The sequence below is a fragment of the Salvelinus sp. IW2-2015 genome, linkage group LG23 (genome assembly GCF_002910315.2).
Source record: "Salvelinus sp. IW2-2015 linkage group LG23, ASM291031v2, whole genome shotgun sequence".
NCBI classification, from domain to species: domain Eukaryota; kingdom Metazoa; phylum Chordata; class Actinopteri; order Salmoniformes; family Salmonidae; genus Salvelinus; species Salvelinus sp. IW2-2015.
The window spans coordinates 7,458,600-7,473,970 of NC_036863.1; the positions used below are offsets into that span (position 1 = coordinate 7,458,600).

Here is a 15,371-nt window from a genome sequence, read left to right on the forward strand (position 1 = left end):
AAAACAGATTTCACAACACATTAAGTGTGTTCCCTCAAGCCCCTACTCTACTACCACATTATCTACGACACAAAATCCATGTGTACATGTGTGTATAGTGCGTATGTTATCATGTGTGTGTGCGCGTGTGACATTACGATGTCCAATCTCCAGTGTACATTATGAGTCCTCACTCCTCGTTTACACATGATGGTTATATAAAAAAATGCCTCAGCAGTCAAGTTTACAAAGAAACAAAACAAAAATTCTTATGATGGTGCGTTTTGCATCATCATAAGTTTTTGCTCTGAACTGAAAGTGCTATCCATCTCGAAAACGTGACTGCTGACTGTATTAACAGTGAAGCAATGAACAAAATACTTCAAGATCGTTTTTTGGAGTGGTATTCCTGGAAAGGCATACAAGGTAACATTGAGTTAGCGTAGCGCAGTCCGCCGCCATTCATTTTCATCCGGTTAAATATACACTGCCTTTGAATAACAATCATAATCCTGAATACCTAATTGATTTCCCTGAGTACTGTGCATTCAAATGCACTCAATTTCCCAATCTTCCTCTCTCACTTTCTATTTGTACACATGCACGCATACCAGTGGAGGCTGCTGATTGGCTGAATACCTGGGGCGCAGGGTGGTTGGAGTTGTCAAGAAAGCAGAATGACAGAAATATGATGCCAAGTTTTCAAACTACTGGTAGTTTATTGGAGTAGATATATAAAGCGCTCTGTGCATTTGAACAACAGCATAAGGTTGATTTTGAAAATACGAGCACTTTTGGATGATGAAAATGAAACCTCTCGAAACTACTTTTTATCTATCTGAATATTTTCTTCACTCTGTCTGGAAACAAGATCTGATAGTGGCTGAGACCAAACTATTCAATGATACTGTTCCCCAGATACCCGAGAGGAAATGTCATTACCACCACGTCATAAAATGTGCTATTGTAGTTGATAAGGAAGTTACAGAAATTGTGCCTAAAGTATTTTATATAACATTTCACATAAACAAAAAGTTTTATAATGTTTTTTTTTTACTGTTTGGAAGTTTTCTTAATTATAAGTATTCATCATTGTCATGTCTAAATGTCCATATATGCCTTGGTGATACTCAGAAACATGTATTTACCACATCAAAATCTTAATATTTTGCATTATTTTATGAATTATCTTAAGAACAAGCATATAAGGTTCACATTTGGGAAAAATCATTAATATTAATTGTAATATAATAGACCTGTTCCTCAAAAATATGTACCGTGATGGTAATGACTTAGCATTGTGGGAATGACAGAGTGTGATGGAAATTACATTTCATATACAGTGCCTTCGGAAAGTATTCAGATCCCTTGACTTTTTTCACATTTTGTTACGTTACAGCCTTATTCTAAAATTTATTAAATCGTTTATTTCCCTAATCAATCTACACACAATACTCCATAATCACAAAGCAAAAACTGTTTTTTAGAAATTTTTGCAGTACTTTATTGAAGCACCTTTGGCAGCGATTACAGAGTCTTCTTGGGTATGACGCAACAAGCTTGGCACACCTGTATTTGGGGAGTTTCTCCCATTCTTCTCAGCAGATCCTCTCAAGCTCTGTCAGGTTGGATGGGGAGCATTGCTGCACAGCTATTTTCAGAGTTCTCCAGAGATGTTCAATTGGGTTCAAGTCTGGGCTCTGGCTGAGCCACTCAAGGACATTCAGAGACTTGTCCCGAAGCCACTCCTGCGTTGTCTTGGCTGTGTGCTTAGGGTCATTGTCCTGTTGGAAGGTGAACCTTCGCCCCAGTCTGAGGTCCTGAGCACTCTGGAGCAAGTTTTCATTAAGGATCTCTCTGTACCTTGCTCCGTTCATTTGTGCCTTGATCCTGACTAGTCTCCCAGTCCCTGCTATTGAAAAACAACCCCACAGCATGATGCTGACACCATCATGCTTCACCGTAGGGATGGTGCCAGATTTCCTCCAGACGTGACTCTTGGCATTCAGTTCAAAGAGTTCAATCTTGGTTTCATCAGCGTAAAGAAGAACAAGGAGTCCTGGAGGTGATGGTATGGCCCCCACAGAGCCCTGATCTCAACATCATCTAGTCTGTCTGGGATTACATGTAGAAAGAGAAGCACCTGAGGCTGCCTAAATCCACAGAAGAACTGTGGTTAGTTCTCCAAGATGTTTGGGACAACCTACATGCCGAGTTCCTTCAAAAACTGTGTGCACGTGTACCTAGAAGAATTGATGCTGTTTTGAAGTCAAAGTGTGGTCACCCCAAGTATGGATATGATTTAGATTTTTATTCTGTTCACTCACTTTGCATTTAGTTAATTGATAAATATAATCTATTAACATGTCTATTTTTGAAAGCATTCTTACTTTACAATTTCTTTTCACACCTGCCTAAAACTTTTGCACTGTACTGTATGTAAATAAGATATTTCTGTTTTTAAATGTCTGTACATGTGCAAAAATGTCAAAAATCTGTTTTCACTTTGTCATTATGGGGTATTGTGTGTAGATTGCTGAGTTTTTAGTTTTTATTTAATCCATTTAAAAATAAGGCTGTAATGTAACAAAATGTGGTAAAAGTCAAGAGGTCTGAATACTTTCCAAAGGCACTGTAAAACAACTGATGAAAAACTTTTTTTTAAAGATGTTTAATTTGATTGAAGATACAGAATACACCATTAGAAACCTAAAAAAAGGTTACATGCCTCAACAACTTAAAGTATCTTTTAGAACAATTTTGGGATTCAATGCATTAGGCAGAAATACATGGTTGGAAACACTGGTTGACATTAAACAAATTATTGTTCACCGGCTGCTATTGATTCAGACTAATGAGACAGGTGTTAAATACACCTATTTCACTTTTGCATGTCAAAAACCGAATGACCACTGCTTTACATGCAGCCACTGTTTTGAACAGATTAGATTATACTATTTAGAATGAGCAGCCAGCTCATGAACGAACAAGTGCACCAGAGAGAATGAAACAAGCATGCAGATGCAATAAGTGAAAACACATGCTCTAACTGGGGATGTCTAACCTAATGTCACAAAGCATGATGCGCTAGCCAATTAACTTTCATTCTGAAATAACTTCATATTTCTGAGTTATATAGCAGATATATAGCAAACCTGGTTTCAAAAAACAAATAGAGCAACACCTCCCGGCACAACGCCTCTCCCCCATGTGACCTACTAGTTGTGTGTATGTACTGACATGTATGTGTAACTGATAGATGCACACAAACTACATGTCCATGTTTTTAAATGTAGGTAAATTGTAAAGTCTTTTGTCTGTAATGTCTTTTTCGTTATATGTTGGCCCCCGGTAAGACTAGCTGTCGCCATTGGCGTCGGCAAATGGGGTTCCTAATAACTAAAATCAATCAAATATTAGTTTAGAAAGACTTGAAATTAGCATGGAAACTAACTAGCTAGCAAGCTCTAGCTGCTTATCAAAGGTAGATAACTGGTTAATTTGCCAGAAAAAAATCTACCAAACTACAGTACCAGTCAAAAGGTTTTTTTCTTTATTTTACTATTTTCTACATTGTAGAATAATAGTGAATACATAAAAACTATGAAATAACACATATGGAATTATGTAGTAACCAAAAAAGTGTTAATCAAATCAAAATATATACAGATGAACGTGGTACCTTCAGGCATTTGGAAATTGCTCCCAAGGATGAACCAGACTTGTGGAAGTCTACAATTTTCTTTCTGAGGTCTTGGCTGATTTCTTTTGATTTTCCCATGATGTCAAGCAAAGAGGCACTGAGTTTGAAGGTAGGCCTTGAAATACATCCACAGGTACAACTCAAATTGACTCAAACGATGTCAATTAGCCTATCAGAAGCTTCTAAAGCCATGACATAATTTTCTGGAATTTGTTTAAAGGCACAGTCAACTTAGTGTATGTAAACTTCTGACCCACTGGAATTGTGATACTGTGAATTATAAGTGAAATAATCTGTCTGTAAACAATTGTTGGGAAAATGACTTGTGTCATGCACAAAGTAGATGTCCTAACCGGCTTGCCAACAACAAGAAATTTGTGGAGTGGTTGAAAAACGAGTTTTAATGACTCCAACCTAAGTGTATGTAAACTTCTGACTTCAACTGTACATGCAGCTAATAATAACATATGGAAATGTCTGCTGTACCTAAAATTACATCCAACTAATTGCAGCATTACCGCAAAAATGGAAGTGGAAAGTGGAAGGTGGAAAAAGTAAGGAACTTGTCTGTCGGCCCTGCATTAAAGATCATATATGGTTAAAGAAAAGGGTGATAAATGAAAAAAGTATACCAGTTTTATTTAAGGACCAATAAATTGACAGCCCTGCCATATAGATTGCGAAATAGTTGGGAAGAGATTTTTTAGGGACCGATTCCATGGCACGTGGTTTATGAACTGATACGCAAAATCTTTCAATTTAAAATACTATACAAAATTCTTGCAACCAATAGAATGTTATTTATATGGGGGATACAACCTTCACAGCTCTGCAGATTTTGCAGCGAAGAGGCAGAATCATAAGGTAATTTGTTTTGGTACAAGTCCATACGTAGCTTGTTTTTGGTCACAGGTCCAAGAATGGCTGAAGAATTGCAATATTTACCTGGAGCTAACCCTGCAGATAGCACTACTGGGCGATCTGAAAGTCATAGTCAATCGATCAATAATATAATAATACTTTTAGCAAAAAAAATGATTTTACATTTACAACCTGTATAAACAATGAGAATAGAAAGGTTCAGAACTTTTGTGAAGCATCACAGCACAGTTAACAATATATGGCAAATAGAAATCCAATATGGATGGTGTTAAGAGATAGATGGGAGGGGTTGAATGGAGCTGAAGGTTGGGACTAATAACAACAAGATAACTAATGTAAAACATACTGTGCCCGTAAAACGTTTATAGGTTAAGAACTTTTTTGAAAGAGCACAGTTTGAAAGATATGGAAAATAAAAATAAAACCGGATGGACATCAGAAATAGATGGGAGAGGTTGAGGGTAGAGGAAGGACAGGAGTAAAACCAAACAAAATAGAACTATTGTAAAATAGACTGTGTCCATGAAATGTATATAGTATGTATTAGCTGGAAATACAGGCCTAAACGTTGTTGTTCGCTAGTTTGCTCCAATTGGGGGAGGGGTGGTAGGGTTGGAGGGTAGTAAAGGAAATATATTTATATATTTGTATATATATGTATGTATATGTATGTATTTATATGTATGTATTTGTATATGTATGTATTTATATGTATTTATTTGTATATGTATGTATTTATATGTGTATGTATGTATATTTGTGTATACATAAATAAAATATATGGGGAAGTGATGCAGACAATTACATTGATGGAAGCTACAATCTATCTGCAATATTAAAGCTGATCTACCCCCTAAAAAATATATATAATACAAATTATAATAATAATAACAATTAGCAATTTCTGAGGCTGGTAACTCTAATCAACTCATCCTCTGCAGCAGAGGTAACTCTGGGTCTTCCTTTCCTGTGGCGGTCCTCATGAGCGCCAGTTTCATCATAGCGCTGGATGGTTTTTGCGACTGTTGTTTTATTTTGCTTATTTGACCTGTTCTTGCCATAATATGGACTTGGTCTTTTACCAAATAGGGCTATCTTCTGTATACCAACCCTACCTTTTCACAACACAACTGATTGGCTCAAACACACTAAGAAAGAAAGAAATTCCACAAAATAACTTTTAACAAGGCACACCTGTTAATTGAAATTAATTCCAGGTGACTACCTCATGAAGCTGGTTGAGAGAATGCCAAGAGTATGCAAAGCTGTCATCAAGGCAAAGGGTGGCTACTTTGAAGAAACTCAAATATTGTTTAACACTTTTTTGGTTAATACATGATTCCATATGTGTTATTTTATAGTCTTGATTTCTTCACTATTATTCTACAATGTAGAAAATAGTAAAAGTCATAACTGTTCTGATTATTTATTTACAAGTTAATTACAATTAGCTATTTGCTTTAGCGCAATCTGTACCTGATAGACCAGATCTAGTCTCACGTGTGGAAACAAGCCATCTGGCGCTGAGAGACTCACTGGGATGGAGACTAGAGCAGACCCAGAGGATCTGACTGAACGGACGCACATTTGAGTGCCCCAGGACAGTCTCTTTACATTGTGCTGTGACAATTTATGTTATGAAATCCTGCAATTTCATTCGGGCAGTTCCCCCTCATAGCAAATAGATGGCAAAACAATCCAAGCAATGTTCGCACATCCTATGCGCCCGCGGAGCAGCTGCTGCTGGCAAAGTCACTGAGGGGCAGAGAAGTACATTGCATTTGGAAAGTATTCAGACCCCTTCACCTTTTCCACATTTTGTTACGTTTACAGCCTTATTCTAAAATGGATTAAATCAACATTTTCCTCATCAATCTACACACAATACCCCATAATGACAAAGCAAAACTGTTTTTAAGAAATGTTAGCAAATTTCTTTGCCACCGCCTGTGAATGTTAAAATGTGACACACACACACACACACACACACACACACACACACACACAACACACACACCACACACACACAACACACACCACACCACACACACACAACACACACACACACACACACACCTCACCCCCTGATCTGTCTACCTGATCCAAACAATTTGCCTTTGTGAAACATCATGGAGCTTCAGTTGATGGAAACCCAGCTAGCAATGAGCAATCGGCACAGAAGCGGCCCTCTTCCGGGGGGGCGGAACTGATTGAATCGGCCCGGAATCGGGTGTCGGACTCGGCCCGGAATCAAAATGAATGACTGCCAAGTACATCAGACCGTTTCCGTCTACCGGAATACAGCCGACTTTGCCGGCATCTTATCAGAATGCCCCCAGAAGCGGCCCGATGCAAATTTAAATAAATGTATTACCCAATTTTGTCATTTTAAATATTACTATTATACATTCAAATTATACCCATCCACAGATTTTTTTATTTTTATATATTTTTTTTAGCCCCCTTTTCTTCATGTCCAATTGTCTTGTCTCATCGCTGCAACTCCCGTAGAGCCTCAGGAGAGGTGAAGGTCGAGAACCTTGCATCCTTCCGAAACACAACCCTGCCAAGCTGCACTGCTTCTTGACACAATGCACGCTTAACCCGGCAACCATGTCAGCATGATGCGACAAGGACATCACGGCCGGCCAAACCCTCCCCTAACCCGGACGACGCTGGGCCAATTGTGCATCGCCTGATCAGTCTCCCGGTCGAGGCCGGCACGGGTATCGAACCAGCATCTGTAGCAACGCAGTTTGAAACACTACGATGCAGTGTCTTAGACTGCTGCGCCACCCGGGAGGCCCCATCCACAAAGTTTTGAATGCTTATGTCATGGATCCCTCCGGGAACATTCATTATGCACACCTGTCCCCTATTCCCACTGATTAGTACTTGTATAAGTGTGCTCTTTGGTTTCCATTGGGCTGTCGATTTTTGTTACAATGTCCGTTGGTGTGTGTGAGTACCTGTGCTGTGTGTTTTGGGCTTTCGTGCCCTTGTGGATTGCGCAGATGATTACGGGTCTCTTCCCGTGTGTTAATCATTGTGCGTGTGTGTTATTTATTCGAGGTACTCCTCACTCTTTTGTTTTGGGATTCTACCCTGTGTGTTTTGTTACGTATTTGTTTGGTCTTCATCCCCGTTCCCTTACACGGCATGCCGTGATTTGGGGTATAATAAAAAGCCCTATTACGCATTCCTGCGCCTGTCTCCCGAATCATTGTTACCATCGTGACAGCTTAGTAATTGCCCTGCACAAAGTATCAAAATACTAAAATAGTACTGAAACAGAACTCTTAAATAATTGAATTTAAATGTTAATTACATTTTTGGATCACAGAAACAATGAGAAAATATGGAAAATAAATAAATAATGAAATGTTAATTATATAAAGCAGCCCGTGTAATCGTCTGATAGAGAGTAGCCACAATCGGCCCGATCCCCAAGTAATACATTTGGGCCAGACAACTCACACCGGAATCGGCCCGAGCCCAATCCCTGCATCCTAGCCATAAGTAATACTGCCGAAGGCGGCCCAGCCTCGGGCCACATGACGTCGGCCGAGTCTGACTCTCAGCAGAGTGCCTGGACTCTCAGCCGGAATCGGCCCAGATCACTGTGCTAGCTGGGAAAGTCTTAAGGGTTTGACGGAATTCTTACCCGCTTCCTTTAAAAATGGCCCAAACAACGTACTTCTATAGCACCTCAACTCTTTTTTTTTGCACATTTTATTACCTGCAGTGGCACTCTGGTTATTGGCAGCGGACCATCTGGACTGTTCAAACTGACAAGGAACATTGATGAATGTGAAAACGTCTTACTTTTCGTATGTTTTTAACTTCTCAGGAAATTAAAGGCCTTAGTTAGAAAAGCTAAAAGACACTTAATTGGAAAGGCTATTGGGAGCTAATTGTGGAGCAATGAAATATCTTAGAATTATCTGTTCACGGAAGACTTGCAAATATTCGTATAGTCTCACCTGGATGGAAGCTGTATCATTAGTTATCAGTCCACTCTATTTACTTCACATGCCATAAACCATTCTGTGGGCATTGTTTACTGTTATTATGGATTATTATTATTAGAGGCCTGCACATTTAGCATGCATAATACTCTATGCCTTCAGAAAGTATTCACACCTCTTGACTTTTTCCTTTTTTTTGTATTACAGACTGAATTTTGTATTAATTCAATTGAGAATTGTCACATACACCAGATAGGTGCAGTTTTACAGGAGCAACCATAGTAGTACGGTGCACCTGGAGCAAATTAGGGTTAAGTGCCTTGCTCAAAGACACATAGACAGATTTTTCATCTTGTCTGCTTAGGTATTTGAACCAGCGATTTATCAGTTACTGGCCTAACGTTTTAACCGCTAGGCTAAAATTATACTGCAAAAATGTGGCAAAACAATTAACCTTTTGTCCTGAATCCAATACAACACATTACTGAGTACCACTCTTCATATTCTCAAGCATAGTGGTGACTGCATCATGTTATGGGTATGCTTGTAATCGTTAAGGACTGGGGAGTTTTTCAGGATAAAATAGAAATGGAATGAAGCTAAGCACAGGCAAAATCCCAGAGGAAAACCTGGTTCAGTCTGCTCTGCACCAGACACTGGGAGAAGAATTCCCCCTTCAGCAGGACAATAACCTAAAACACAAGGCCAAATCTACACTGGAGTTGCTTACCAAGAAGACAGTGAATGTTCCTGAGTGGCCGAGTTACAATTTTGACTATAATCTGCTTGAAAATCAATGGCAAGACCTGAAAATGGTTGTATAGCAATGATCAACAACCAATTTGACAGTGCTTGAAGCATTTTGAAAATAATTATGGGTACATGTTTCACAATCCAGGTGTGGAAAGCTCTTAATAACTTACCCAGAAAGACTCACAGCTGTAATCGCGGCCAAAGCTGCTTCTACAAAGTATCGACTCAGGGGTGTGAATACTTACGTAAATTAGTTATTTTCAATAAATTAGCAAATATTTCTAAAAACATGTTTTCACTTTGACATTATGGGGTATTGTGTGTAGATGGGGGGGGGGGGGGGGGGGGGAATTATTTAATCCATTTTGAATTCAGGCTGTGACACAACAAAATGTGGATTAAGTCAAGGGGTATGAATAGTTTCTGAAGGCACTGTATTCTGGGACGGTTTAGCATTTGTAAGACGGCTCTTGAATTCCTCATGATACAGGGTGAAGTCACCACATGATCCAGGGGCTGTCCCCTGGATCCATTTATAGAAAGTAGGTCACTAGTGGGTTTAGGCATCTCTTGCTGTTTCTTATCCTCTTCCCCACTCTCTCTCTTTTTCAGGCAAGTCCCGCTCCAATAATTGTCAACACCGACACTCTGGAGAGCGTACCTTACGTGAGTTCCTTTTTATCTTTTATGCTTCGCCTCATTTTTTTTTGCATTTGATTATATTTTGGCAATTCATTTAGTTATGTTTATAAGCACAAACAACATATATTTCCCTGTGTATTCACTTTAAGTAGTCTTTATTAGCCATATGAGAGGGGAATTATGTTTTGAGGACGGATAAGACTTTTCAGCACTGTTTGTCAATGGACACAATGTTATATTCTTGAATATTTATCTGAAACACAACATACAGTATATGGGTAAAACAAATAASGCTGCTGTTGTGAATTATTGATAGTTTTTATAAATAAAACACCAACACAGGACCACTGATTTGTACAGCCCAAAAGCCTGCATTTTGGTTTGACATCAGAACTTTTCTCTTATTTATTATTGATGCCTTCTCTTTGTTGGCACTGGGATTCTGGTGGGACGAAGTCCTTCAAAAGCCATTTGGACACAATTTGGAGTGAGATGGTAAATGAATGAGCAAGATTTAGGGTGAGAGTAAAGTAAGGTGCTGTATGAAATGTAATCTGTTGTAGTAGAGGAAGGGAATGTCATGGGAGGATGTTTTTAAACATAATTAGAAGCTATAAAGCGGCTTGTTTAGTGACATGTAGCCGGTCCAGTCAGCTACACTGTATACAAACAGTAGCATCTTCTTGATGACTCTGTCCTTCAAGAAAGCTGCAGCAAATTACATTTTAACTTCATAATGAACAGAGCAGAGAACGCATCACTGTAATGGAAGACAGTTGCATAATACAAAGCCTGGAAGAAGCATGTTATTCCCTCATGATGCTAATCACATTTTGTCCCTCGACTGTTTCCAATAAATGTCAGTAAACATCCTTGGAAATGCCACTTTGTTTCTGAATGACCTGCCAAAAGTTGTTTACTATTTCACTGCTTTGCCTCTTAACTCATTCGCTGCCTGTTCTAGATGAAAAATATTGAAGATTCCAGAAGAGCACCATTCTGAATTATTTAGCCATGACTTCCATCCCCTGTGTCCACATTGTGTTTGTGACCAGATTTACTTGTCACAAGCTTGTCAGTGTTATAATTAAGCAATAAGGCACGGGGGGGGGGGGGTTATTTGGCCAATATATCACGGCTAAGGGCTGTTCATAAGCACAGCGCAACACGGAGTATATTGGCCATATATCACACCCCCAAGGTTCCTTATTGTATTATAAACTGGCTGCCAACGTAATAAGAGCAGTAAAAATACATGTTTGTCATACCCGTGATATATGGTGTGATATACCACGGTTGTCAGCCAATCAGTAAGAGCTCGAACCACCCAGTTTGTAATTGCATTTCACTGTTCCAAAGAAACTGAAAGACCTGTAATAGATTGTACTGGTTCTTACTCACACAGCATCAAGGTGGTCCTGTATCACTCAGTTGGTAGAGCATGGAGTTGCAATGTCATAGTTGTGGGTTTGGTTCCTGCTGGGGCCACAAATACAAAAATAATGTATGGATGCTCTACTGTAAGTCACTTAGGATAAAAGCGTCTCCTAAATGGCATATATTATTATTATATTGCTATATATTATTGTTACCCATCCATCTCTAACCCTAAGCCTAACCCTAAGCCGTATCATTTCACAAACCCTGAAGTCATCAACACTCATATAGGTCATTTGAAAGAAATTATGTTTGAAGGATGCTCAATGCAAATAGGTCAAATGGTATATAATTGTACATCCAACATGAAGCATTCTGAGGTGATTCTCAGCACATAATGTTCTTCCCCTTTGTGGATACTTAAATAAGAAGAAACTGCAACGCATACATCATCACACAGGAAGTTACCTCCAAAGCGGCGTGGCCTGCATTCTCCGGTCAGAAGTGCAGCGGTAAGGAGAGGCAGAGCAGGCATCACTGAATCCTCTCTATTTCCTGTAGGCGGCAGGGCCTGGATAGCACAAGAGTGATGAGTTGCCCTGGAAAACCAGATGTTAACTCTAGATTTCCCACTTCTCCCTCTGCAGACCGTGCTTCCCTTCTCCCTCTGCAGACCGTGCTTCCCTTCTCCCTCTGCAGACCGTGCTTCCCTTCTCCCTCTGCAGACCGTTGCTTGCCCTTCTCCTCTGCAGACCGTGCTTCCCTTCTCCCTCTGCAGACCAGTGCTTCCCTTCTCCCTCTGCAGACCGTGCTTCCCTCTCTCTGCCCGTCTTGCAGACGCGTGTTCCTTCTCCCTCTGCAGACCGTGCGTCCCTTTTCCCTCTGCGACCCGTGCTTTCCCTTTTCCCTCCTGGCAGACCGTGCTTCCTTCTCCCTCTGCAGACCGTGCTTCCTTCTCCCTCTGCAGACCGTGCTTCCCTTCTCCCTCTGCAGACCGTGCTTCCTTCTCCCTCTGCAAGACGTGTGCCTCTCCCTTCTGCCTTCCTCCTCTGCAGACCGTGCTTTCCCTCCCTCTGCAGACCGGTGGCTTTTTCTCCTTCTTCTGCAGACCGTGCTTCCCTTTTCCTCTTGAGACCGTGCTTCCCTTTTCCTCTGCAGAACCTGCTTTTTCTTTCCCTCTGCAGACCGTGCTTCCCTTTTCCCTCTGCAGACCGTGCTTCCCTTCTCCCTCTGCAGACCGTGCTTCCCTTCTCCCTCTGCAGATCGTGCTTCTTTAAAGGGGCAATTTGGCATTGGTACATCAATTTTTGGACTTTTAATATAAGGATGTATACTGTAAAGCCATTGATTCTTGAAGATTAAACCGTATAAATGCCTCATGAGCTTAACTCAACTGTGTTACTCCATCAGACCCCAAAATATACGCTTGTTTTACTCCACTGTTTATAAACAATGTAATTGTAAACAAACACTGTAGATCATTTTGTTCTGATGCATGGTCAGTCCTCCTGATGCATGGTCAACCATAGCTCCGTCAATGAGTTTGAGAGTGGTTACATTTCTTCAGCCCCATCCCTCAACTGTTTACCAAAATTGATGTTGATGTTGTTTGAACTGCAGTTTATCCCTTTAAAACAATTCAACTCTAAGGAGGTTGACAGACCTTAATATTATAATAAAGCATTTTCCAAAGCAGTGTCTTTTAAAGATGCAGAAGGTAGGCATTGATGTGGAACAGTTTTTATGTTTTATGAAGACAGTTGCCTCCTTTGTCATGTGTTACATTACGTCCAAGGTGGGTGACAATAGGCAAAGGGAGGGGAACCCACTTCATTCAGCTGCCAAATCATCCACAAGGCACCTTTTTTCATTAGGAAGACCTTAGCCTGTTTGCTAGCAACACGACACCAGAATGATACGCCATATAAACAAATTAAAACCTATGCTGACAACACAGACGTGTCGAAAGCTGCATCATTACCACTAGAACAGCCAAGCCACTCATTTTTGAATTTTTGACATCACAGAGGGCACGATCAAAGCGTATGATTGCTCAGAAACGGTGGTCCCATGTTGCTTGGTCTATCCTGAGCTTCATGGTCTGTTGTCCTGTGTTTCAAGGTCAGTTTTCTGGAATTCCTTGGTCTGTCATCCTGACTTTCGTGGTCTGTTGTCCTGACTTTCATGGTCTGTTGTCCGGAATTCCTCTGTCTGTCGTCCTGACTTTCATGGCCTATAGTTCTGACTTTCATAGTCTGTCGTCCTGACTTTCATAGTCTGTCATCCTGACTTTCATGGTCTCTTGTCCTGAGTTGCATGGTCTGTTGTCCTGAGTTCCTTGGTCTGTCGTCCTGACTTTTGTGGTCTGTCGTCCAGAATTTCATGGTCTGTCGTCCTGAGTTGCATGGTCTGTTGTCCTGAGTTCCTTGGTCTGTCGTCCTGACTTTCGTGGTCTGTCGTCCTGAATTTCATGGTCTGTCGTCCTGACTTTCATGGTCTATAGTTCTGACTTTCATGGTCTGTCATCCTGAATTTCATGGTCTGTCATCCTGACTTTCATGGTCTATAGTTCTGACTTTCATGGTCTGTCATCCTGACTTTCATGGTCTGTAGTTCTGACTTTCATGGCCTATAGTTCTGACTTTCATGGTCTGTCGTCCTGACTTTCATGGTCTGTCATCCTGACTTTCATGGTCTGTAGTTCTGACTTTCATGGCCTATAGTTCTGACTTTCATGGTCTGTCGTCTTGACTTTCATAGTCTGTTGTCCGGAATTCCTTGTTCTGTCGTCCTGACTTTCATAGTCTGTTGTCCTGAGTTGCATGGTCTGTTGTCCTGAGTTGTATGGTCTGTTGTCCTGAGTTCCTTAGTCTGTCGTCCTGACTTTCATGGTCTGTTGTCCTGAATTTCATGGTCTGTCGTCCTGAATTTCATGGTCTGTCGTCCTGAATTTCATGGTCTGTTGTCCTGACTTTCATGGTCTGTTGTCCGGAATTCCTTGGTCTGTCGTCCTGACTTTCATGGTCTGTTGTCCTGACTTTCATGGTCTGTCGTCCTGACTTTCATGGCCTGTTGTCCTGACTTTCATGGTCTGTTGTCCTGACTTTCATGGTCTGTTGTCCTGAGTTTCATGTTCTGTTGTCCTGACTTTCATGGTCTGTTGTCCTCAAACTGAGGACAACAGAACACGAACCTGAGGACAACAGAACACGAACCTGAGGACAACAGAACACTGAAACTCAGGACAACAGAACATTAAACTCAGGACAACAGAACATGAAACTCAGGACAACAAACAGACAGAAACTGAGACAACAGAACACAAAACTGAGGACAAACAGAACACAAAACTGAGACAACAGACCATGAACTGAGGACAACTGACCATGAAACTCAGGACAACTGACCATGAAATCGGGACAACTGACCATGAAATTCAGAACAACAGACCATGAAACTGGGGACAACTGACCATGAACTCAGAAAACAACTGACCATGAAACTCAGACAATAGACCATGAAAGTCAGGACGACAGACCAAGGAATTCCGGACAATAGACCATGTAGTCAGGACGACAGACCATGAAAGTCAGGATGACAGATCCATGAAACTCAGGACAATACCATGAACTCAGGACAATTGGCCATGAAAGTCAGGACAACATTCCATGAAACTGAGGAACACTGGCCATGAAAGTCAGGACAACATTCCATGAAACTGAGGACAACTGGCCATGAAAGTCAGGACAACAGAACATCAAACTCAAGACACAGACCATGAAAGTCAGGACAACAGAAATCAAACTCAGGACACAGACCATGAAGTCAGGACAACAGACCATGAAACTGAGGACAACTGGCATGAAAGTCAGGACAACATTACATGAAACTGAGGACAACTGCCATGAAAGTCGGACAACATTCCATGAAACTGAGGACAACAGAACATGAAAGTCAGGACAACAGAACATCAAACTCAAGACAACAGACCATGAAAGTCAGGACACAGAACATGGAAAACTTCAAGGACAACAGACCATGAAAGTCAGGACCACAGACATGAAGTC

The 15,371-nt window shown here is 40.7% G+C and overlaps 1 protein-coding gene across 16 annotated transcripts in view; it reads left to right on the top strand.

The window, feature by feature from the left end:
* The window catches only part of LOC111950591 (disks large homolog 2-like), a 287,220-nt gene that overhangs the window by 203,317 nt on the left and 68,532 nt on the right, over positions 1-15,371 (top strand). For all 16 annotated transcript variants that reach the window (XR_011473940.1, XR_002875505.2, XM_023968282.2 and 13 more), the window contains one exon: positions 9,898-9,951. Coding sequence is in view for 14 of the 16 variants with exons in the window: in XM_023968282.2 (XP_023824050.1) it covers positions 9,898-9,951 (54 nt within the window). In the remaining 2 variants the exon portion in view is untranslated. The remainder of the gene's footprint in view (positions 1-9,897; positions 9,952-15,371) is intronic.